The following is a 23,722-nucleotide window of genomic DNA, read 5'->3' on the forward strand; positions in this document are numbered from 1 at the left end:
GCCTACCCCTGTTATAGATGATTTACATGATTTATATGATTAACTTACTAATTAAGTGATTATTGTTGTTAATATTGCTTTTGGCTACAATACGATTTTCTCCATTCAGCCAGAAAAATTACAATTCGGAGAGGACTCACTGACATCCAAACCATTCAACGTGAAACAGCATCCTTCGAGGTGGAGCTGTCTCACAGCAATGTAGAAGCCACTTGGCTAAAAGATGGGAACCAGCTAAAGCCCAACAACCACTGGCGCATGAGTGCCAAAGGGTGTGTCCACAGCCTCACCATCACCAACCTCACCTTGGACGACACAGGCACATTTGTGTTATCTGCGGAAAATGTGAAATCATCTGCAAGGCTCATTGTTAAAGGTAGGGCACGGACATAGATGGTCAGACAGCAACAGTACACTAGTTTGCTGTCAGAGTGGGCAGCCTAGCCACATTCAGTGTACACAAACAGCAGTGTCTTTCTGATTCAGCATCGGTTCTCAAAATAACAATATTTTATGCCACTACGCTTTTTCTACATCAAATGCAATTATCGCAAAAGATTTACAGACAACAGCTTTATATAGTAGTGTTACAAGCAGTGTGAAGGTGTGTATGCAATACAGAATGAGAATATGTATTTGACACCTAAGCTTTTGATGCCGAGGTGTCATATACAATTCTAGGAAAGCCTGAATTCTCGTGTTGTCTACTCCACTGGGGTCTGCCAGCCAGGGCTTGTAAGGCTTAATGACAAGTTTGTTTTTGTCAATGTTAGAATAAGTGACGGCATGATAAAGAAATGGAGTGACTGCTCTGCTACCGTTCTTACTGCGCCTCATGTTACAAATACAAAATAGCCACGTACTATACATCGCAAGTAGGTTACTTATTCTTCTCAGTCACTCCCTAACTTAACCTCACACTGTAAAGTAATCTCTCCCTTATACAGCGTCACTCAATACGTCCCATCCAATTGGAATAAAATGTCATCCCAGTAAATAATTCAGTTGCCATACCAAACACGTCTTAACACTAAAACACAGGCTATTGTACTGATGATGTCGTGGTGCAGAGCGTGTGTACTGTAAGTATAGTGCTCCCAAATTTGTGTCAGGCATTCAGTTTGGCTTGAACCTCTACTAACTCCCCATCCCGCATGCGGGAGCGTAATCATCGCCTGACACTAATTTGTATAACGCATCGGACATAAATATCCCTAGAAAATATTCCTATTCATGAAAATCACCAATGAAATATATTAGCCTTTTGTTAATCACCCTGTCATCTCAGATTTTCAAAATATGCTTTACAGCCAAAGCTAGACAAGCATTTGTGTAAGTTTATCATAGCCTAGCATAGCATTATGCCCTGCTAGCAGCAGGCAACATTTTCACGAAAATAAGAAAAGCAATCAAATTAAATAATTTACTTTTGAAGAACTGCGGATGTTTTCACTCACGAGACTCCCAGTTAGATAGCAAATATTCATTTTTTCCCAAAATATTATTTTTGTAGACAAAATAGCTCCGTTTGTTCTTCACGTTTGGCTGAGAAATCGACCGGAAATGAGGTCACTACAACGCCAAACTTTTTTCCAAATTAGCTCCATAATATCAACAGAAACATGGCAAACGTTGTTTATAATCAATCCTCAAGGTGTTTTTCACATATCTATTTGATAATATATCCACCGGGACAATTGGTTTCTCATTAGAAGCGATTGGAATAATGGCTACCTCTGTACTTTACGCAATATTTTCTGCGGGAGCCATCATGTGACCACTTTCTCAATGTGGTCCCTTACGGCTATTCTTCAACATAAATGCGTAAAAAGACGTCACAATGCTGTAGACACCTTGGGGAATACGTAGAAAGCGTAAGCTCATTCGTAGCCCATTCACAGCCATATAAGGAGTCAACACATTTTCCAAAAAGTAGTAGCATTAGTCACGTAAACACAGAAATAAACAAATGGCACATTGGATTCCTAATTTAAAAAATAAGTGGTGCTTTTCTTACCGAGGAGACAAAGTTAAATAAATTACTACCATGCAGCGCTTTCAAAATATGGGGCACTTCCTGATTGGATTTTTATCTGGGTTTCGCCTGTAACGTCAGTTCTGTTGCACTCACAGACAATATCTTTGCAGTTTTGGAAACGTTAGAGTGTTTTCTATCCAAAGCTGTCAATTATATGCATAGTCGAGCATCTTGTCGTGACAAAATATCCAGTTTAAAACGGGAACGGTTTTTATCCAAAAATTAAAATACAGCCCCCTAGTCACAAAAGGGTAATTACTGTCAGAGGACATTGTAGTTGAGATTTTAAGTTAACGGGAGAGCACTTTCACTTTTCAAATGATTCATACTGGTAAAACAGCACTGTATGAATCAGCTTGGAACTCAAACAAATAAGTTACAATTTAAAGGTTTGAGGAAATACTTTCAGTATGAGAGCAACAAAAGCAAAGTGAAATTTAAGTAACTGTCCAGTGAAAATCTCACTGTTAAAAGTTCATATTCTGTTAACTCAGGGGCTCCTGACTGGCGCAGCAGTCTAAGTCAGTGCATCTCAGTGATAGAGGCATCACTACAGACCCTGGTTCAATTCCAGGCTGTATCACAAATGGTGGTGCACAATTGGACCAGTGATGTCTGGGTTAGGGTTTGGCTGGGGTAGGCCGTCAATGTAAATAAGAATTTGTTCTTCTTAACTTACTTGCCTAGTTAAATAAAGATTAAATAAATAAAATAAAAACTCATACCAGTATTGTAGTACTCAAGACTGGATTTGTCTTGGTGTTGTGTAGGATAAAGTTGTACTCGGTCTCGGACAGTGAGGCCTCCTAATTTCTTCCCGACCAGCCGAGATGAGTGAAAAAAACTCATAATTATCACCTTCCATTCATTCAGCACATAAAACCACTTCACCAGGCCAAATATATATACTCCTTTCTTGAAACATTAATATCAGCTTTTATATCTATTACAGGTAATTTTGCACAGTGGCAAACCTATAGGCCTTCAGTGTGTGTGACAGGTTCGTGATTCTGAAAGGACAGCAACCATAATCAAATCAAATTTTATTTGTCACATGCGCCGAATACAAAAGGTACCTTACAGTGAAATGCTTACTTACAAGCCCTTACCCAACAATGCAATTAAAACAACAAGTGTTAAGTAACAAATTTAAATAACAAATAATTAAAGAGCAGCAGTAAAATAACAGTAGCGAGGCTATATATAGGGGGTAACGGTACAGAGTCAATGTGTGGGGGCACAGGTTAGTCAAGGTAATATGTACATGTAGGTAGAGTTAAAGTGACTATGCATAGATAATAAACAGAGTATCAGCAGCGTAAAAGAGGGGGAGGGGACAATGCAAATAGTCTCGGTTGCCATTTTATTAGCTGTTCAGGAGTCTTATGGCTTGGGGGTAGAAGCTGTTAAGAAGCCTTTTTGACCTAGAATTGGCGCTCTGGTACCGCTTGCCATGTGGTAGCAGAGAGAACAGTCTATGACTAGGGTGGCTGGAGTCCTTGACAATTTTTACAGCCTTCCTCTGACACCGCCTGGTATAGAGGTCCTGTCTCTCCTACCTTACCTGCCTACCTTAACACCACCTGGCGCGATAACCAAAATACAGGGGGGGGGGGTGGTCCGACCAGGTCTTACCTTGTGTGCATAGACAGAGTACATACTACGGGTAGGCCTCTTGTCTAAGCACTCCCAAGTTGTCTTCCCCTTCCCCCCAGGAACAAAATCAAAATAAAACAAACTTAAAGTGAACAATTTCAATAATCAAAAACACTGATTCCTATTGGCACACACATACCTCAGAAGTAGCGGCTACAAAATACTTAACAAAACCTGTCTCTGCGCAACAACCACACAGGACATCCAAGAAGCTCTATCTCCTAACAAAGGAACACTGGCTTTTCAAGCTGTCGCAGGAGTCGGTAATTTCCGACAGCTGTATCCCCTAACGAGAGGGCGGGATCCAATCTGCAATGGGGCCGACCAAGCAGTTGCTTGAGGGAATCCAGGAAGCCATTTCCTGAAATACACACATACATACACAAACCCACAACACAGAAACTGGGGAACGTCACACGCCCACCCCAAAACCGTATCAAAAACCAACACGCATCCCCAGTTACTAAACCCGTGATAATGCTTCGGCGATCACATTCGCCGAACCATTCACATAGTTAATCTGTATATTGCATCCTTGTACAATCAGAGCCCACCGCATAAGGCGGCGATTCTTATTGTACATTTGCTTCAAAAACACCAAAGGATTATGGTCCGTGAAGACAAGTACAGGCAAGGCACTGGAGCCCTATATATACCTCGCAAAAACTGTAAGGTTAGCAATAAAGCCAGCGTCTTTTGTTCAATTGTGGAGTACCTTGACTGACATGAGTTGAATTTACGGGAGAAGAAACTGACGGGCCGATCCACTCCCTCTTCATCTTCCTGCAAGAGAACCGCACCCACCCCCACTATACTAGCGTCTACCACCAACTTAAAAAGTTTGTCAAAGTTGGGGCGGCAAGCACTGGGGCATTATAAAGTAGCGCTTTGGCGGACTCAAAAGTATAGTTACAGTCCTGGGACCACTTAAATGGTACTTTGGGACTGAGCAGAGATGTAAGGGGAGCTACTACCGAAACATTCTTACAGAACGTATGATAGTACCCTACCATCCCCAGGAATCTGCGCAACTGGCGGTGAGTTGTGGGAGCAGGAAAAGCAACAATTGCTTCCACTTTGCCAGTTACTGGGCGCCCTTGACCTAGTCCCACTTGCTTCCCTAAGTAAGTCACAGAAGCCTTCCCAAACTCACACTTGGCCAAATTGAGGGTTAAAGAAGCATTCTCCAACCACTGAAACATACATAAAGGTGGCGAGATGATCAGACCAAATAGACGAATGAATCACCACATCGTCAAGGTAAGCAGTACAATTTGGCACATCCGCGAACACAATGTTAACTAGGCGCAGAAAAGTAGCAGGGGCATTACACATTCCAAAGGGCATCACAGTGTATTGTGCTAAGTTATCAGGCGTGTGTCCGGCAGGGTAGCCTAGTGGTTAGAGCGTTGGACTAGTAACCGAAAGGTTGCAAGTTCGAATCTCTGAGCTGACAAGGTACAAATCTGTCATTCTGCCCCTGAACAGGCAGTTAACCCACTGTTCCTAGGCCGTCATTGAAAATAAGAATTTGTTCTTAACTGTCTTGCCTAGTAAAATAAAGGTAAAAAAAAAAAACGAAAGCTGAGATGTCAGAGGCACCTGTCAACCTTTTAGCAAATCTAACTTACTAACTTAAGCAGCAGAGCCAATTCTATCAATGCAGACATCTAAGTGAGGTAGAGGAAAAGAATCAGACTTTGTAATGGCATTCACGCGACGACAGTCCATGCATAAGCGGGACGTACCGTCAGGCTTAGGAACAAGAATACACGGGGAACTCCAGGAGCTGTTACTGGGTTTTGCCATGTCATTCTGTAATAAATAAGCTACCTCACTTTTCATTACCTCCCTTTTCTCAGCGTTAACCCGGTATGGATTCTGATGTATAGGAGCAGCGTTCCCCACCTCAACGTCATGTTCCAAGATGGACGTACGACCTGGAATGTCCTGAAACACATTGAGAAAACTATTTATCAATAGGATAAGATCATTAGTTTGATCTTTATCCAAATGTTCCATTTGAGAGGGTAACTTTTTCAGCTTCTCCGAATTACATAAGCGTATGACGTTACTCCAACCCGTCCTCCTTATATTCCTCTAGGTCCCAGCCAGGCTTCAGCACCACAACAGCCACACTGGAGATGGGCTGGACCAGCTTACCTGAGGAGCTGTCTGGAGAGTCACACTTATAATATGCTTTCAGCATTTTAAGATGACACACATGGGAAGAACGCCTAGGATCTGGGGTCTTTATCACATAATTGGTGTCACTGAGTTTCTTTTCCACAAGATATGGCCCAGAAAAACGTGCCGACAGAGATGAGCCAGGGATTGGCAAAAAAACTAAAACTTGATCCCCTGGTGCAAAAGAACGGCCAACAGCCTCTTTGTTATAATTTGTTATAACTTCATGCGTTTTTGAGATGATGAGAGAGTCTTTTGGGCTAACGCACATGCGGCATGCAGTCTCTCCCGCATCTTCCTGACATAATCCAACACATTTAGGGGTGCTACTGGGTGTAGGAGATATGATATGCTCCTTCAAAACTTTTAGCGGACCTCGTGGGTTGTGTCCAAACACAAGGTCAACAGGGCTGACCCCCAGGGCTCTTATTGTATTGTTTCCCTGATAGCAAATAGGACAAAGGGCACCCCCTCATCCCAATCGGTACTGGTGTCCATGCAATATTTGCGTAGCATCGCCTTTAGCGTCTGATGCCAGCGTTTGAGGGCCCCTTGACTCTCCGGATGATACGGACTGGAGACATGATGGGAAATACAACCTCTTAAGCTGACCCCCTACTTTTTTGAACATTCTGTTAAAAATCGCGCAACATTTTGGCGTCCTGCTACTCATGCCAGGAATATAGTATATGCATATGATTAGTATGTGTGTATAGAAAACACTCTAACGTTTCTAAAACTGGTTAAATCACGGCTGTGACTATAACAGAACGTCTGTTTCATCGAAAAGCGCAGGAAAATCTGATCACTGGAGATGGAAAAAAATATCCATGCGCCACTTCAACCCATTGTTAAAGGTGAACCGTATTAAATGAGGCCGAGGTTGCAGTACCTACAGCTTCCACAGGATGTATAGAGTCTTCTCATTTGATTCTGATTTGATTCTTGGTAGATCCGACCAAAGGGAACCGATTCCCTCCGACCACCAACTTGATGCATTGGCTCTGTGTTTTTCCGGACATTTTTTCCAGACGACCAGCTATCGAATTTACATCGCCTCCTGATGATTTTTATAGCTTATTAACGTGTACTAATACCTAAAGTTGCATTAGAAAGGTATTTCGAAGTGTTTTGTGAAAGTTTATTGTCGACTTTTTAACTTTTAAAAATGACGTTACGTTATGAAACGCTATTTTTTTCCGTTTATCACACAGTCTTCATAGATCGATATCTAGGCTATATATGGACCGATTTAATCGAAAAAAAAGACCCAGTATTGATTATGGGACATCAAGGAGTGCCAACAAAGAAGATGGTCAAAGGTAATGAATGTTTTATATTTTATTGTGCGGTTTGTGTAGCGCCGACTATGCTAATTCTTTTGTTTACATCCCCTACGGGTCTTTTGGGGTGTTACATGCTATCAGATAATAGCTTCTCATGCTTTCGCCGAAAAGCATTTTAAAAATCTGACTTGGTGCCTGGATTCACAACGAGTGTAGCTTTAATTCAATACCAAGCATGTGTATTTTAATGAACGTTTGCGTTTTAACTAATACTATTAGCGTTTAGCGTAGCGCATTTGCATTTCCAGAGCTCTAGTTGGGACGTCTGCGTCTCAAGTAGGATCAAGAGGTTTTAACACATTTGAGAACAGTTTTCACATAAAGTTGGTTCCCTGATCAGTTTGGATTACTTTTGGGAGTCCAAACGTAAAGAACTTCACCACAGTCTTATCCGTTATATTACAGAGAGGGATTGCCTCTGGGTATCAAGTAGCACTGCACATTATTGTTCGTAAGTACTGGTTACCTGACCTGGTTTTCGGCAACGGACCTACACAATCGATTATCATGCGTTCAAATGGTTCCCCCACCACAGGAATCGGGCAGAGCGGCGCACCAGGAACTGTTTGATTCGCTTTGACATGTTTTACAAAATTGGACCACGTCAGACTTCAAACGTCAAAGGACTCGGTTATAAGTCTTCATGATCCCCAAATGTCCGGACCACGCCTGGTCATGGGCGAGTGACAGCACCTGTTGTCAGAACTACTTGACACACTTTACTCCAGGCACTAACTGTGTTATGAGCTGCCCATTTACGCATCAAAACTCCTGCTTCCATAAGTAGGCGGTCTCCCTAGTTTTAGCTTCCTCAATGGAAATTACCAAAGCAAAACACTTGAGAAGACTGGTGTCTCCCTTTTGACATTCAATCAACTTCTCGGGGGTGGCAGACAAAAGGATGTCATGTAATTGGGGTGCGATTTCGCTTTTCGTTTTTGTCTCTATACCCTGCAATATGACATGCGAGCCACAATACGGTTCAGGAAACCAGGGTAAAGCAGCAGACAAGCCAATGACTGCCAAAGACTGGACTAAACCCACGCTTTTCAATTTAGGGGATGGTGACAGGGACTGTTTCGGTTTATTTTTCAAAACCGGGCAGTCCGCAATCACGTGACCCTTTTAGTGACAGTAAAAACAGTCATGGATCTTGTGTGAAGGCTTAGGGTTGTCGGAGGAAAATTGACCCGAATGAGGCACTGATGACGTAATCGTTCGGCCTTCAAAACGAGGCGCACCAAAGACAGTCTTGTGTGTCAAAGTGTACTCATCTGCCAACACTGCCTGGGCCAATGTCACCACTTTCTGTTAATTTAAATGAACGACAATTCTATCAGGCAGGTTGATTTTAAAGTCCTCCAACAGCATCAACTCCTGAATATCAGCAAAGGTGTTGGCCGTTTTTGGCCAGTTTTTGTAAAAACGGTCCCATCCAAGTCAAAATGTGATTCGTTGATTCCACTGTCACTACAACATTTTGCCCTAATACAGTTGAATGGTAGATGCCATTATCTAGCTTCTGTTGGCCTAGCCAATGGTTGACTTAAAATCAGAACATCATTGAAAATAGTAATAGAATTATTATTATTATTTATAATTCCTTAGCTCTTCTCTGAAGGCGTAGAATGCCCATTGTTCACCACTGTGTTTGGGTTAGTAATAATTTGTAGCGTGTCTCTATTTTCCATCAGCATGCATTTATTCTATCTGAATGTCTAAAGAATCCATATGTTGTTCTGAAATATGAACACAGAAATACTGGACATTTTGATCTCTTATTATGGTGGTGATTTGACAAAATTACAATCATGGTTTTGAATTGGACTCGAATTTTTCTGGTCTGGGTCTTGACTCGGTCTATCATATTACTGCCACAACGGCGGTCACGAGACATGACGGCAGTCAAATTCCACGTGACCATTTTAGTCACGGTGATTAGGCTTCTCCAAGCTCTGATGCTGCTGATTGTCATTAGTAGCCTGAAAAACTTGCTAACTGCCTGGTACCCCGCACTCTATTGTTCCTCTAATCACTCTGACATCAATGCAAATGTGATCAAAAATCTAATCAAACACTTCATGATAGCCCATGAGCTCATGTTGCGCAACATTTCTGTAGGATATGCAATTGCGTGAGAAAACAGTGATTGCCTCTATTAAAAAGAGGAGGATCCCATCAGCTTTCTATATGCTAGGCCTACTATATTTATTTCTCAACTTTCCTAATATTAAGCCTGGCTGGCATGAAAATTAACCATGGGAAATTTGCTATTAACGTGCATCGATGACATGTATTTTTTTCCCACAGCCCCTGTTCTGAGACAGGTGCATGATAATGGTCCATTTTAAATCAAAACAAATTGCACACATATACTAAATAATATATGTAAAGATTATATCGAGAATAGTGTGATGGGTGACAATATTAACCTATCACTTGAATGATGCCCAGCTTAAGGCAAACATCACATGCTTTTTTTTTTTGTTGACTTCTTCAAATCATAGTTGCACGCCTCATGTAGCCTACCCCGTAATCATATATGCTTTAATTTGTATCACAATGAAACTGGCCATAAAACTTCTTAAAATGATGCACAGAAATAGCCTAATCGTTCAGCTTAAAATGTTGATAAACTTTCTCATCTGTTGCGTCAAGCTCCTTACTTTAAAACAGTTTCTTTGATACTTGTGGTTGTATTAATTTGGGATCTATCGCATCCCACTACTGTCCCAGGCTATGTTTGGAGTATTTATTTTCATCTGCACTGTTCCTAATGTAAATGTGTTTTACAAAAATGTTCAGTGGTAATTGTAAAAAGTAGATTTCTGCATATAGGTGTATGGTTTGTTGAACTTTGCAATCAATGGTTTTTGCTTGGCATACATTTAAAAGTTTAAAAGTGAGTCTCGGCGTCAATCTGTTACCGTGTAATTGCCCAGTAGCAAGGGAAATCCGGCCTTCTAAAGACTTCCTCGGAATGGTATTCTCAAAGCCAACAAAAACCTTACTCCTTTGAAGGGTGAGTAAAGTCCACAAATATGAGCAGTTTATCGACTTAATTAATGGCTATTTCGAAGCTTTTTAAGCCAATAAATTCTCAGCCCCAGGTACACCAAACATTTCCCCAAATGCTACTTTTTCTTAAAGGGACACATTCACATCCCCTTTTAAATAAAGGGACGTGCAACATAAATGGTATATGCTAAGTTGCTAAGAGGAATCCTTGGGATGACCCCACCAGAACCCTAACTTTAACCCTTACATTTACCCAAACCTTAACCCTTACCTAACCCTAAACGTAACCTTAACCCTTACCTTAAACATTTTAAATGTCAAATTCAATGGGGTGACATCAGAGTTGGACGTCCCAAGGATCACACTTAGACTTTTCCCAACAGAAATGGATTTGACCAGTCTTGGATTTTGCCAGTCCAAATAATGCAGTCAGAACTGGCAGATACTTTACGTAAACATTATGAAAATGAAAAGATACAAAGGTTTTATAACTTTAAGCCAGTGAAATATGTATGTGCTCATGTCACCTCACACTCGAGGCAGTGTCACAGTACACAAAGCTTTTAAAACTCATTTCAGACTCACACTAATTATACAGTTTCATCTCTACTCTTTCTCTCACCTTGATTTTGTTCTCATTTTGTTCTCAGAGCCACCAGTGACAGTCATTAAAAAACTGGAGGACTTGCGCTTTCCAGAAGCAGCTGTGGCATCAATGGATTGTGAGCTATCAAGGCCTCATGTTGAAGTGAAATGGATGAAGGTAAACAATTCATACCCTTTCCACCCAATAATTACACTATTTTGTTAGCAACCTTCCACTCAATAATACTATGGTGCATGATGCATCGCATGAAGTCATATTCATGGGTTGTACGTTTCGTCACAATGTTGTTTTAAACGGTAGTTTTGGGACTGAGCATTCTACTCAGTTAGGGGTTAATTAAGATTGAGTCTAAAGTGCATTACTGTGGCTTGGAAACATGATGACATTTCAAAATTAGGTATATATATTGTTTATTAATCTGGTCAGTCAATGTCATTGAAAGAGCAGTGGTCCTTAATGTACACTAAGTTTATAGACATACATACATACATCCATACACACACACACACACACACACACACACACACACACACACACACACACACACACACACACACACACACACACACACATACACATACATACATACATACATACATACATACATACATACATACATACATACATACATACATACATACATACATACATACATACATACATACATACATACATACATACATACATACAGTGCATCCGGAAAGTATTAAGGCCTCTTGACTTGTTCCACATTTTGGTACGTTACAGCCTTCTTCTAAAATGGATGTAATAGTTTTTTCCCCTCATCAATCTACAAACAATACCACCATAACACATTTACATAAGTATTCAGACCCTTTACTCAAGTACATTCTTGAAGCAACTTTGGCAGCGATTACAGCCTCAAGTGTTGACGCTACAAGCTTGGCACACCTGTATTCAGGGAGTTTCTCCCTTTCTTAACTGCAGATCCTTTCAAGCTCTGTCGGGATGGATGGGGAGCATTGCTGCACAGCTATTTTCAGGACTCTCCAAAGATGTTTGATGTTCAGGTTCAAATCCGGACTCTGGCTGGGCCACTCAAGGACATTCAGAAACTTGTCCTGAAGCCACTCCTGCATTGTCTTGGCTGGGTGCTTAGGGTTGTTGTTCTGTTGGAAGGTGAACATTCGCCCTAGTCTGAGGTCCTGAGCGCTCTAGAGCATGTTATCATCAAGGATCTCTCTGTACTTTGCTCCGTTCACCATTCCCTCGAATCTGACTATTCTTCCAGTCCCTGCCGCTGAATAACATCCCCACCCCATGATGTTGCCCCCACCATGCATCGGCGTAGGGATGGTGCCAGGTTTCCTCCAGGCGTGACTCTTGGCATTCAGGCCAAAGAGTTCAATGTTGGTTTCATCAGACGAGAGAATCTTGTTTCTCATGGTCTGAGAGTCTTTAGGTGCCTTTTGGCAAACTCCAAGCGGGTTGTCATGCGCCTTACTGAGGAGTGGCTTCCGTCTGGCCACTCTACAATAAAGGCCTGATTGGTGGAGTGCTGCAGAGATGGTTGTCCTTCTTGAAGGTTCTTCCATCCCCACAGAGAAACTCTAGAGCTCTGTCACAGTGACCATTGGGTTCTTTGTCACCTTCCTGGCCAACACCCTTCTCCCCAATTGCTCAGTTTGGCCAGGTGGCCAGCTCTAGGATGAGTCTTGGTGGTTCCAAACTTCTTCCATTTAAGAATTATGGCAGCCACTGTTCTTGGGGACCTTCAATGCTGCAGACATTTTTGGTACCCTTCCCCAGATCTGTGCCTCAATCCTGTCTCGGAGCTCTACAGGCAATTCCTTGGACCTCATGGCTTGGTTTTTGCCCTGACATGCACTGTCAACTGTGAAACCTTATATAAACAGGTGTGTGCCTTTCCAAGTCATGTTCAATTAATTGAATTTACCACAGGTGGACTCCAATCAAGTTGTAGAAACATCTCAAGGATGATCAATGGAAACAGGATGCACCTGAGCTCGGTATCGAGTCTCATAGCAAAGGGTCTAAATACTTATGTAAAAAAGTATTTCAGTATTTTATTTGTAATATATTTGTAAACATTTCATTATTGGGTATTGTGTGTAGATTGATGAGAAAAAAACTATTTTGAATTAACAAACAAAACAAAAAAAATCAAGGGGTCTGAATACTTTCCAAATGCACTGTACATACATAAATATACTGAACAAAAATTTCACGCACCATGCAACAATTTCAAAGAGTTACAGTTCATATGAGGAAATCAGTGAATTGAAATAAATTCATTCGGCCCTAATCTATGAATTTTGCATGACTGAGAATACAGTTGGTCACAGATAGCTAAAATAAAATGGGCCTCACAGTAGGCCTTAGGATTTCATCATGTTATTTTTGTGCATTAAAATTGCCATCGATAAAATGAGTTGCGTTTGTTGTCCGTAGCTTATGCCTGCCCATACCATAACCCCACCGTCACCATGGGGCACTCTGCTCACAACGTTGACATCAGCAAATCGCTCGCCCACACAACGCCATACTCATGGTCTAAGGTTGTGAGGCCAGGTGGACGTACTGACAAATTCTCTAAAACAACTTTGGAGGTGGTAAAGGATAGAGAAATGAACATTAAAATCTCTGGCAACATCTCTGGTAAACATTCCTGCAGTCAGCATTTCAATTGCACGCTCCCTCAAAACTTGAGACATTTGTGGCATTGTGTTCCGTGACAAAACTGCACATTTTAGAGTGGCCTTTTATTGTCCTCAGCACAAGGTGCACCTGTTTAATGATCATGATGTTTAATCAGCATCTTGATATACCACACCATTCAGGTGGATGGATTATCTTGGCAAATGAGAAATGCTCACTAACACGGCTGTAAACAAATTTGTGCACATAATTTGAGAGAAATAAGCTTTTGTGCGCATGGAACATTTCTAGGCTCTTTTATTTCAGCTCATGAAACATAGGACCAACACATGTTTCATATATATATTTTTGTTCAGTATACATACTCCGGTATACATTATATTATGTGTAGTGTTTTCAATAATACCATTACCGACCATGAGCTCTTTAATCCCACCCCTCAGCTACTCTCAGCCCATCCCACCTATCACCGTAGACCACCCTCGTTTGGTTTCCATGTGCCATATATTTTACTGTGCTGTGATGTTTTACATATATTTTTAACCTTTCTAACCGCATAGTATCCACAGATCCACTCCCGAGTTGTGCATCGGTTCAAGGCACTGCATCTCAGTGCTAGAGGCGTCACCACAGACCCTAGTTCGATGTAAAACAACTGGCCGTGATCAGGAGTCCCATAGGGCGGCGCACAATTGGCCCAGCGTCGCCCGGGTTAGGGTAGGGTTTGGTCGGGGTCGGCCATTATTGTAAAATATTAATTTGTTCTTAACTGACTTGCCTAGTAAAATTAAATAAATAAAAATATTGTGAGTTAAGATGAAAGCCTTTCCTAAGAGTATTATTATATTGTTGATTGATTGACTATGGCTTTCAAAATAATTTGTAGGACAATCTTTCATAATCATTGTGATGTCGCCAGATTGACTTTAGATGCAGTACAACTTTAGTTAGCTAGCTAAAATTGAGGGAAGAACGGCAGATTTTTAGTTAGAACCTCTTAAGGATCGTACCCTTTTTTTCAATTCTTGCCTAAAATGACATACTCAAATCTAACTGCCTGAAGCTCAGGACCTGAAGCAAGGATATGCATATTCTTGATACCATTTGAAAGGAAACACTTTTTTTCCACAAACACCAGTTTGTGGAAATGTAAAAGTAATGTAGGAGAATACAATACATTAGATCTGGTAAAAGATAATACAAACAAAAAAAACATGTGTTTTCTATTTCTTTTTTTTCTCCATCATCTTTGAAATGCAAGAGAAAGGCCATAATATAATATTGCAGTTCAGGCGCAGTGTGTGTGCACAGTTTCATATTGATCCAGTGAAGCATTACAATACTGGACAATATTTTGTACCAAGTCTGCCCAGATGTGCCGAATTGGTCAATAGCTACATTTTCAAGTACATAACCACAGAGAACATACAAAAATGATATGGCAATACAACATTTAAGTTTACATCCTCCCAGGAATGTCATAGATGATGGATCATTAACTTATACACTAACTTTCACACATCTAGATAGCCGGGATGGGTGGGTGTGGAGCCAGAGACTGTAGGGGTTCAAACTGTAGAACCCAGTTCCTACATTTGAATATAAAAATAGATTTTATCAGACCAAACTATGCTACGTTTTATCTCTGGGACCCTCAGGAAGACAAATCAGAGCAAGATTACTGAATGTAGTAAGTACATTATTTACCTTCAGAGGTGAATGTATCAAACCAGTTGCCATAATCATTTTTGTGGTTGTTGTGCACTCTCTTCAAACAATAACATGGTATTTTTCACTGTAATACCTACTATAAAGTGGACAGTGTAGTTAGATTAACAATCATTTAAGCTTTCAGCCCGTATAAGACGTCTGGAAAGCTTGCTGTTACTTACAACTGTCATGTTAATCACGTTAGCGCACGTTAACACAACCGCCCCGGTATAGGAACAGCGGTCCCGTAGAGGCTCTAGCTAACATTAGTATTGCTAGCTATTTCTGACAAACTTTGCTAGCTCATGGCAACATTGCCATCTCTCTAAAGTAAACTTGATTACGTCATAATGGTGTCAAAATTGTTTCCTACTAATTATTTGTCAACTTTAGCAATGTCATTGTATTTCCAGGTCACGATAGTATAATTTTTACCAAACAGTCATTAACAACCGTTCAAAAAGACTGAGCATTAACCATCAGTCGTACATCAATATGCTGCGGCATCTGTAGAACGTTGATAACAATGGCAATGACGGGAAGTGCAGTCCATGAATAGCTAGGTTTGTAAAATACAACATTGACAATGGTCAGTTTACTTATACATTATTCATTTACTCAAATGATATGACAGATTTCTGTGGATATGATGACTATTTCTCAATTAAAATGTTTTATCTTCAGAATGGGATCGAGGTGAAACCACGCAAGGATTTGCGTATTTATGCTATGGGAAGAAAACACTACTTCCAAATCCTGAAGTGTGAAGTCAGTGATTCTGGCACATACACATGTGACGCTGGAGACTCCAGTACATCCTGCAATATAGCGATCTACGGTACTGTCTGCCGCCTTAATAATCTCCCATATGAACAATATTTTGATGACTAACTAAGCTTATAATAAAACCTGCTAGTCATTCATTGCCTCACCTCTAGGTTTGATCAGATATACTGTACTTTATGTTAACACTTCAGTGTTAAAGTATGGCAACACTACAGTGTTAGGGCTTTGTTTTCGGCTGGCGTTAAGGCGGAGCTAGTGTCAAACACAATTTCGTCATGTACAATCTGGGGCACTGGCATTTTCCAGCCCTAACGCCAGGTTCGGCAATTTACCTGTCTTATATCAGCTCGCTTGTGCTCAGATGGGCGGGATGGAAATGTTTGTGTCCTTAAAAATATGATCCAAAGAGCTAATTTCAGGCAGGGATATTTATGACCAACCAAATGCTGGTTTTAGCGGTAACACAGTTGGTTATGGTATGAATTTTGAAAGCGTAAATGCAACCTATCCAGCCGTGAAACATACTGCCCTAATCTGCTTTTGGTGCCTGTATACCTTGTACTTAGAAACATATTTTTTTTAAATAATATTTTTTTTTTAAATTTGATTTAAAACCAAGCATAGCCTCCCCTCCTCTCAATTCAGTTTTTTTTGCCCAATGCAATCGCGAAGTAGTTAAGATTGTCGATAAAGACTTTGGCTCTTGAGACCACTTGGAAATAAATCTTAATCACCAAAGCTTTATTAAAATATTAAGTTTGAGAGGAGTAAAACAGTTAGCTGACATTCCCATTTTATATCTGCGTTGTAAGCAGGCCCGCATTTTTTAAACCATGCAGGTCACGTTTTGGACTTACGTAAAACCCCCTCCATGATGTGACCTACGTGTCCATGCCCATCATGAAATGAGAGATGAGAATGTAGACGTTTTCTGTAACCTGTAATAATTTGATGTTGGAGTAGAGGCAGTCCACATCCATGGTGAATAGGAAGTCGCTGGTGCCAACCTTGGCCAGGAAGGCCACCGTGTCCTATGAGCCTCTGGTAGTTGTCCTCCTAGCCGAGTTGGCGTTCCACCTTCTTCACGTATTGACCCCTGTCCAGGATTGATGGTGATCGTCACGTTCCTCTCCAGTTGCCTGAGGGCGGTCACGTCCTCCTTGGGCAGGTTGCTCCGTGCCCCTGGTGGGAGAGGGACGCGACACTCTGCAGCAGGTCAGTGTCGGGTGGTTCCCACCCTGAAGGTTCCGTGAATAGTTGTTTTCTGGTGTGTCCATTCGTATCTGTCCACAGAGCTCTGTCACCGCGTTCATGAAGATGGCATTGTCCAGGACGTTAAGGTCCTCTTGATCCATGGGCGAGGGGGTCCATGAGGGGCAGAGGGGAGACAGTTATGGTCAGAAGATCACCGGGGGGCGGACGGAGAGGTCATTGGAACATTGGGAGGCCATCCCCCTTGGCTGCCAGAAGCTCAACCATCCTCCCAAACCCCGGTGTCACCTTGTTTGGGGTATGACGGATCGGTCCGGTCGGCGTTCTGCGTGGGGTATGGCTCTCTGTCTCCTTCCGTCCCTCACTGATGTCCATGGGGTCTTCTGCCCCCCTGGTTGGCGTGTGGCCGAGGGCCTTTTTGTGTCCAGTCACCCTGGTCGGGGCATGGTCTGGGCCGAGGTCAGACTGTGTCGTGTTCCTCATCGGACGCCCTCCCTGTGCCACCCGGGATTGGGTTTGGCCGGGTCTTGGGTGTTCTGGGGATGGTGGTGTCGGCCTATTGGTCTTGCCGGTCCTGTTTCCTCCTCGTTGTGCGGTCTGAGGGGCTCTCTCTTTATTCCCGCGTCTGCGTGTCTGTTCAGGTGGTGTCTCCCAACGTCCTCCTTGTGGCCCCTAGTCTCCTTTCTCCATGCGCTCCAGCCAAGTGGTGTTTCCGCCAGGTTGCATCTGTTCTGCCTTGAGTGTGGAGATGGACTCCTCTCCTCCTCTTCCGATGAGGCTTCCATTGTTGCCGCCAATGCCCGTGTGTCGCCCTCGCTCCATCAGACTCCCCGTCCTCCGCCTTACTTTCTGTCAACGCCCAGGTGAGAGGCGGGACAGAGCTGCTCCTGTAACTATGCCACAGCCACTCCGACGAAGCCACTGACAGTCCATCGATCATCTCCCTCGCCTTCCGCTGGTATCCTGGTGACAACGGCTCTCCCTAGAGGTGGTTGTTGATCTCCTCCAGGTAATGTCAAGATCTGATGAGCAGTGTCTTGGCAGGGCCTTGACACTGGGGTGGAAAAAGAAGGTGGCTACCGACTCGGCCCTACTGTGTTTTGGATCATTAGTCGGTAGTTTATCCTCCATTGTGATCTCCTGCCTCCGTGTCGTGTCCAGTGTCGTGTCCGGTGCCATTTGACACCGGACACCGGTGCCGTCTGCTCCGTGCCTGCCAACCATAGGGTGTCTGCTGGAAGATGAGGGGAAGGAGGCGTAACCCCATACGGTTGGCAGTGCGCTTTCAGAGGCATCGGGTATGTGTCGGAGACTGTTGCCTCCCCACTGTCCCTGGCTGCCCCGCTCTGAAACAGGGGGCCTTCTAAGTTGGGTGCCTTGACCTCCATTTTCCTATTGGTCTCTCTATAGAGATTTGGGAGTGATGTACTCCTGCTCCCGTTGTGAGGTAGCGACAGGCTCAGGACCTGTTGGAGGCAGTGGTCCACCCTTGTGGAGTTCTAACCAGCCCAAGGGGAAGCCTCTGTTCGGTGTTCAGCAACCTCACAATGTCTTCTAATTTGGGTTCCGATGTACTCCTCCTGTGTTCTTTTGGTTCCAACCCATAGTGTGGGTTAGCGACAGACTCCATAAGTGTTGGAGGCAGTAGTCAGACCTTGTGGGGTTCTAACTAGCCCAGGGGGCAGCCTCTGTGAGGTGTTTTGTGGTCCCATGGGATCTCCATAGCTGTGCACCTTGTCCTCTGTTTGGTGAATGGTCGCTACCTGTGAGTCATCTGTTCGTTCAGTGTGCCACCAATGCTAAGAAGATACTTACCTGGGGTGGGCACACTTGTTCGAACAATACTTACCTGGATGGGTCCTCATGGTTTTGTCCTCTTGGTGAAGTGTTGAGGTTCTGTTGTATGTTTTGTATGTTTTGTGTGTGTGTGTGTGGCCCCATTCCAATGAAAGGTGTCTAATGAGCTCAGGTTCCAAATCACCACCTCTAACCTCTTTCCCTGTTGTTATCATCCAACCACTGAAATCCACCATAGACACCTCCATTGTTGTGTTTAACACCCTGTGTTGACCCACCATGTGTCGTAGTTGGTTCTCCTGTTGGGCTGTGTGTCCAGCCGTTGTCGAGTGTTGGTCACCCATTCATAGTAGCCACTCCTTCGGCTAGGGTAAGGGTGGTAGTTCCATTGCGTTGTTGAGTGTTGGCCACCTGCCCGTCTTAGTCACAAGGTGGTGATTCCATCCCTTTTGTGTTGTTGCACCAGCACCCATTGTCCCACACCTGTCCGTTCTGGTCCACCTTGTAGCCGTAGAGTGGAGGATTCTGTGTTAGTGGGGTCTTGAGTAAAGATGGTGGTTCCATCTCCTGTATGTTGTTGTAGCACTTGTTATTCAACACCTGCCCGTTGCAGTTGCCTTTCTATCTGTAAAGCAGTGGTTCCGTTTAGTGGAGGTTCCGTTTGGTGGAGGTTCCGTTCGGTGCAATGGAACGATGCTGGGACTGACTATGTCCAGGCCCCCAGGTGCACAACACCCAAGAGTCTGGCCAGGTTATGTTTTGGATTATGAATCCGCATGGTCGATCTGACACCTTCAAGCTGTGCAGAGACCGGGGGGAGGGGCACTCTGCTTGCCGAGCAGGAGCGCCAGGGGGGACCAGGCACAACCAGCCCAGGACTGTAGAGTGGGGTCTTGAGTGAAGGTGGTGGTTCCATCCCTTTAGTGTTGTAGCACCAGTTGTCCTACACCTGCCAGCTGTAGTCAACCTTTATCCATAGTGTGGATACAAGGGGGAGGTGCACCATTCCGCTTGCCGAGCAGGAGCACCGGGGGGTCCAGGCACAACCAGCCCAGGGGTGAAGAGTGTGGTTTTGTGTACATCCTGTTATTGCAGCAAAAGTTATCCATCTCATGCCACCGCCAGCACACCAGCCGCCCGCGTCTGGCAAGTTGTTTATGGGGTGCGATGGTTAAGTAGATGTGTTGTGGGTTCCTCCTGAACATGGGTTCCATCCATTCATTAGCGTTAGGGTAGGGCCAGGGTTAGGGTTAGGCTTAGGTTAAAGGTTAGGGTTTGGTTTAGGGTAGTGTTAGGGTTAGGGAAAGGGTGTTCCCCTTGCATGGGGACAAGTGAGGTGGGCGATCCCCGGTAAGGAGGCAGCTCCTGTTTGGGACTGTCACTCCCCGTCAGGTGCCAAGTTTTTTGCTTCCGGTTGCTCACCGTCCATTCCTGGGAGCGATTGTTTGTCTAGTGTTGGAAGGTGTCCAGATTGGGTGCAGATGCAACTGTTTCCTTCCTCTTATGCAACTGAGTTAGGAATGACACCTGTATCTTTGTATTGACTGGGTATCAATACACCAAGCTCAAATTGATATTCAATGTCTGCGGTCTCACGGTATATCAGCACGGTCAAACTCAATGTCTATAGTTCATTCTTAATGTCTAATTTAAAACATTATTGGTATTGTTGAAGTTTATTTAACTTATAGCAATCTTGGATTAATGGTTTGGTTAGCTAAACTAGCAAATTTGTTTGCTTGGTTACCACAGCAACTACTATAGCTCATTTAAGGACCAAACAAATCAACAGCTGTGCCAACGCTGTGTACTACTCCCTTCACAGAGCAGTGCAAACTGCCTCTAACCAGAAAAGAAAGAGGAGTGGGAGGCCCCAGTGCACAGCTGAGTAAGAGGACAAGTATATGAGAGTGTCTAGTTTGAGAAACAGATGCCTCACAAGTTCTCAACTGGCAGGTTCATTAAATAGTAGAAGGCCAGCATCCCGGAGTCGCCTCTTGACTGTTGACATTGAGACTGGTGTTTTGTGAGTACTATTTAATGAAGCTGCCAATTGAGGACTTGTTAGGGTCTGTTTCTCAAACTAGACCCTCTAATGTACTTGTCCTCTTGCTCAAGCAGAAAACTTGGTCCTTAAATGAGCCAGACTCCCATCTCATCGTCCAGGAAGCGGTGGAAGATCGCACAGGGGGAACACGGTGGCTTCCCATTCTGCCAGGTAGATGTTGGCGTAGGCGGGGGCGAACCGCTTTCCCATGGCCACTCCTTTGACCTGCAGGTAGGTGTTTCCATTTAACTCAAAGTCGTTGCAGGTGAGCGAGAGCTCTAACAGCCGCAGCAGTTGCTTGTCCGGTCTACTGTTCTGAGAGTGGCGCTCGAGGTGAGCGCTGACTGCGGCCAGGCCGGTTCCAACTTTGATGTTGGTGTAGAGGCTGTCCACGTACATGGTAAACAGTAAGTCGACCGGCGCCCACCTTGGTTGCTGCCACCTTGTCCAGGAAGTCCACCATGTCCTTGATGTAGCTGTCGTGCCTCATCGCCAGCAGGCATAGGTAGGCGTCTAGCCACTCCGACACGCCGTAGGTTTCGCTGCCGCAGTCGGACTCGATGAGTCAGCCGTGGGTCACCGCATGGGGCACCTAGTGGATTTTTGCAAGAGGTAGAGGTTCCTGCTCTTGACCAGCGTGGTTCCCACCAGGTTGGCGCATTGCTTGGGCCCCAGGGTCCCGTCCGTCACCAGCCCATCGAGCACACCTCTGATGAGCAGAGCCATCCGTTGGAAGATGGGCTGCTCCAGCCACCAGTAGGTCTCCTCCTGGTCGAGTTGGAGCTCAGTCTTCTTCACGTACTGTCCAGGATGACCACAGCTGACCCTTTATCCGCCGGTTTGATGATCATCGTGTCCCTCTCCAGTTGTCTGAGGGCGGTCACCTCCTACTTGGGCAGGTTGTCCTGTGCCCCTTGTAGGTCGGGGAGGGGGGGTCGAGTTTAAGGTTTTCCAGTTGGTTTCCAGTAGGTATTGGACGGCCTGCGGCAGATTCGTGACGGGCGGCTCCTTCCTGAAGGTTCTGTGAATAGTTGTTTATTTTCTGGTGGGCCCTCTCCACGGTCGCTGTTCCCTCTGGGTTCCGCGGTGTGCATTGCCTTTGCGGCTGTCAAAGTAATCGGCAACTTTGAGCTGACGGTGGTAGTCGGCAATCTCAGGGAGGAACCGGATACATGCCTCCTTGCCCGGGTCGAGCGTGGGCATGAATGAGAGGCCTCGTCGGGACAGGGAGAGTTAGGGCTTTATGGGTGTGAAGATGCATGACAGGACCACTACCTCTATGCCGGTCTCCCCCGTGCTTCGATCAGAGTGTGGTGGGTGCGGTGTGGTAGAGTCCAGCCCCCTGTTGTCCTCCTCTTAGTTCGGAGGTGTGGTGGTCATCGGCGGGGTTGCCCGTCAGTGTCGGTCTCCCTGAATTTGGGTCGGAGGCGGGCGGGTGCGTGGTCCCCGGCGCCCGAGTCCATCTGAGGGTCTTGGTCTTGGTCATGGTGGGGTACGGCCCCGACGGTCGGGGCATGGGAAGGTGGGCAGGTGGCTTGGTGCAGTCAAGAGGGTCACACTCCCTCTGGTCTGGGCCAGTGAGCGGAATGCTTAGTTTAAACAGCGGCTCCACAATTGCCACATCGCCATGACCGGGGTCCAGTGCAGGCCATCCTGTCGGGAGTGGAACTGTGATGAAGGCAGCAGAGGGACATGTTGTCTGTGGCCGATCAATCCATTCAGGATATCCAAGTTGATCCGGTCGGCCAATGGCATCGTAGGAGAGTAATTGATCTTCAGCACGAAGATGGCATTGTTCGGGAAGGCTGGGATAGTTGAGGCCTTGTGGGAGGTGGTAGTCATTCCCTTTTCTCGGTTGTTGAGGCCAAAGGAGAGGATGACCTTGGCCACCTCGGGACAGCCCTTGGTTCGCAGGTAGTCGAGGAGGAGGATGCCGTGGCAAAAGCGGGCGACGGGGATGGATTCCACTTAGATCTGGTCGGAGAAGATCCGAAGGAGCCTGGCGATGTTGGAGACTCCCAGGATGAGGATGGGACAATGGGGTTGTACCCTCCACTTGGGCTTGTAGCGAGCCCCGGGATGACACAAGAAGCGGCTTGTGTCGGGCGTCGACGGTGCTTCCGTTACTGTTGGTTTGGTTGGAGTGGCGGCGTCGGAGGTGGTTACGGCGTTGGGCCGATGTGGCTGACAGGGCTGTTGCGGTGGCAGGTGGGCCAGCCCGGGGTCTCGCTGCTCAACCTTTGATGGGGAACAGGGGAATCCTGCTGGCCGGGGGTTGACAGGCCTTGACGAGTCGCTGACGGATGCTCTCCGTCAGAGTCGAGGAGATTGCCGGGGATTTCCCCAGGTCCACCACCGGATGGTGATATTCCAGAGGCAGCAGCGAGGTCGGTGGGATGTGGGGAGGCATTAGAGGGGGAGGGTGGGGGGTGACAGGGCTGACAGGAGTTTGGAATTGGAGGCGGTGTCTCCACCTCCAACCTGCCGGTGGGGTAGCTCCATCTGTATCTGTTGGGAGAGCTCGGTCTGTTGGGAGAGTAACCGTGCTCATCACCGTCGTCCAGGATATTGAGGTCCTCTTGATCCATGGGCGAGGGGGTCTGTGAGTGGCAGAGTGGAGACAGCGGTGACCCCGAGATTGCTGGGGGGTGGACGAAAAGGTCTTAGAACGTTGGGAG

At 44.9% G+C, this 23,722-nt stretch overlaps 1 protein-coding gene across 5 annotated transcripts in view; it reads left to right on the plus strand.

Annotated features, from left to right (window-relative positions):
- LOC112225088 (obscurin-like protein 1) overlaps nucleotides 1-23,722 on the plus strand; it is a 71,460-nt gene that overhangs the window by 37,957 nt on the left and 9,781 nt on the right. For 4 of the 5 annotated variants that reach the window (XM_024388713.2, XM_024388716.2, XM_024388715.2 and 1 more), the window contains 3 exons: nucleotides 110-376; nucleotides 10,896-11,008; nucleotides 15,887-16,040. In XM_024388713.2, the coding sequence (XP_024244481.1) occupies nucleotides 110-376; nucleotides 10,896-11,008; nucleotides 15,887-16,040 (534 nt within the window). The remainder of the gene's footprint in view (nucleotides 1-109; nucleotides 377-10,895; nucleotides 11,009-15,886; nucleotides 16,041-23,722) is intronic. The other variant, XR_006080028.1, reaches the window with a different exon arrangement.

The sequence above is a fragment of the Oncorhynchus tshawytscha genome, linkage group LG26 (assembly GCF_018296145.1).
Source record: "Oncorhynchus tshawytscha isolate Ot180627B linkage group LG26, Otsh_v2.0, whole genome shotgun sequence".
NCBI classification, from domain to species: domain Eukaryota; kingdom Metazoa; phylum Chordata; class Actinopteri; order Salmoniformes; family Salmonidae; genus Oncorhynchus; species Oncorhynchus tshawytscha.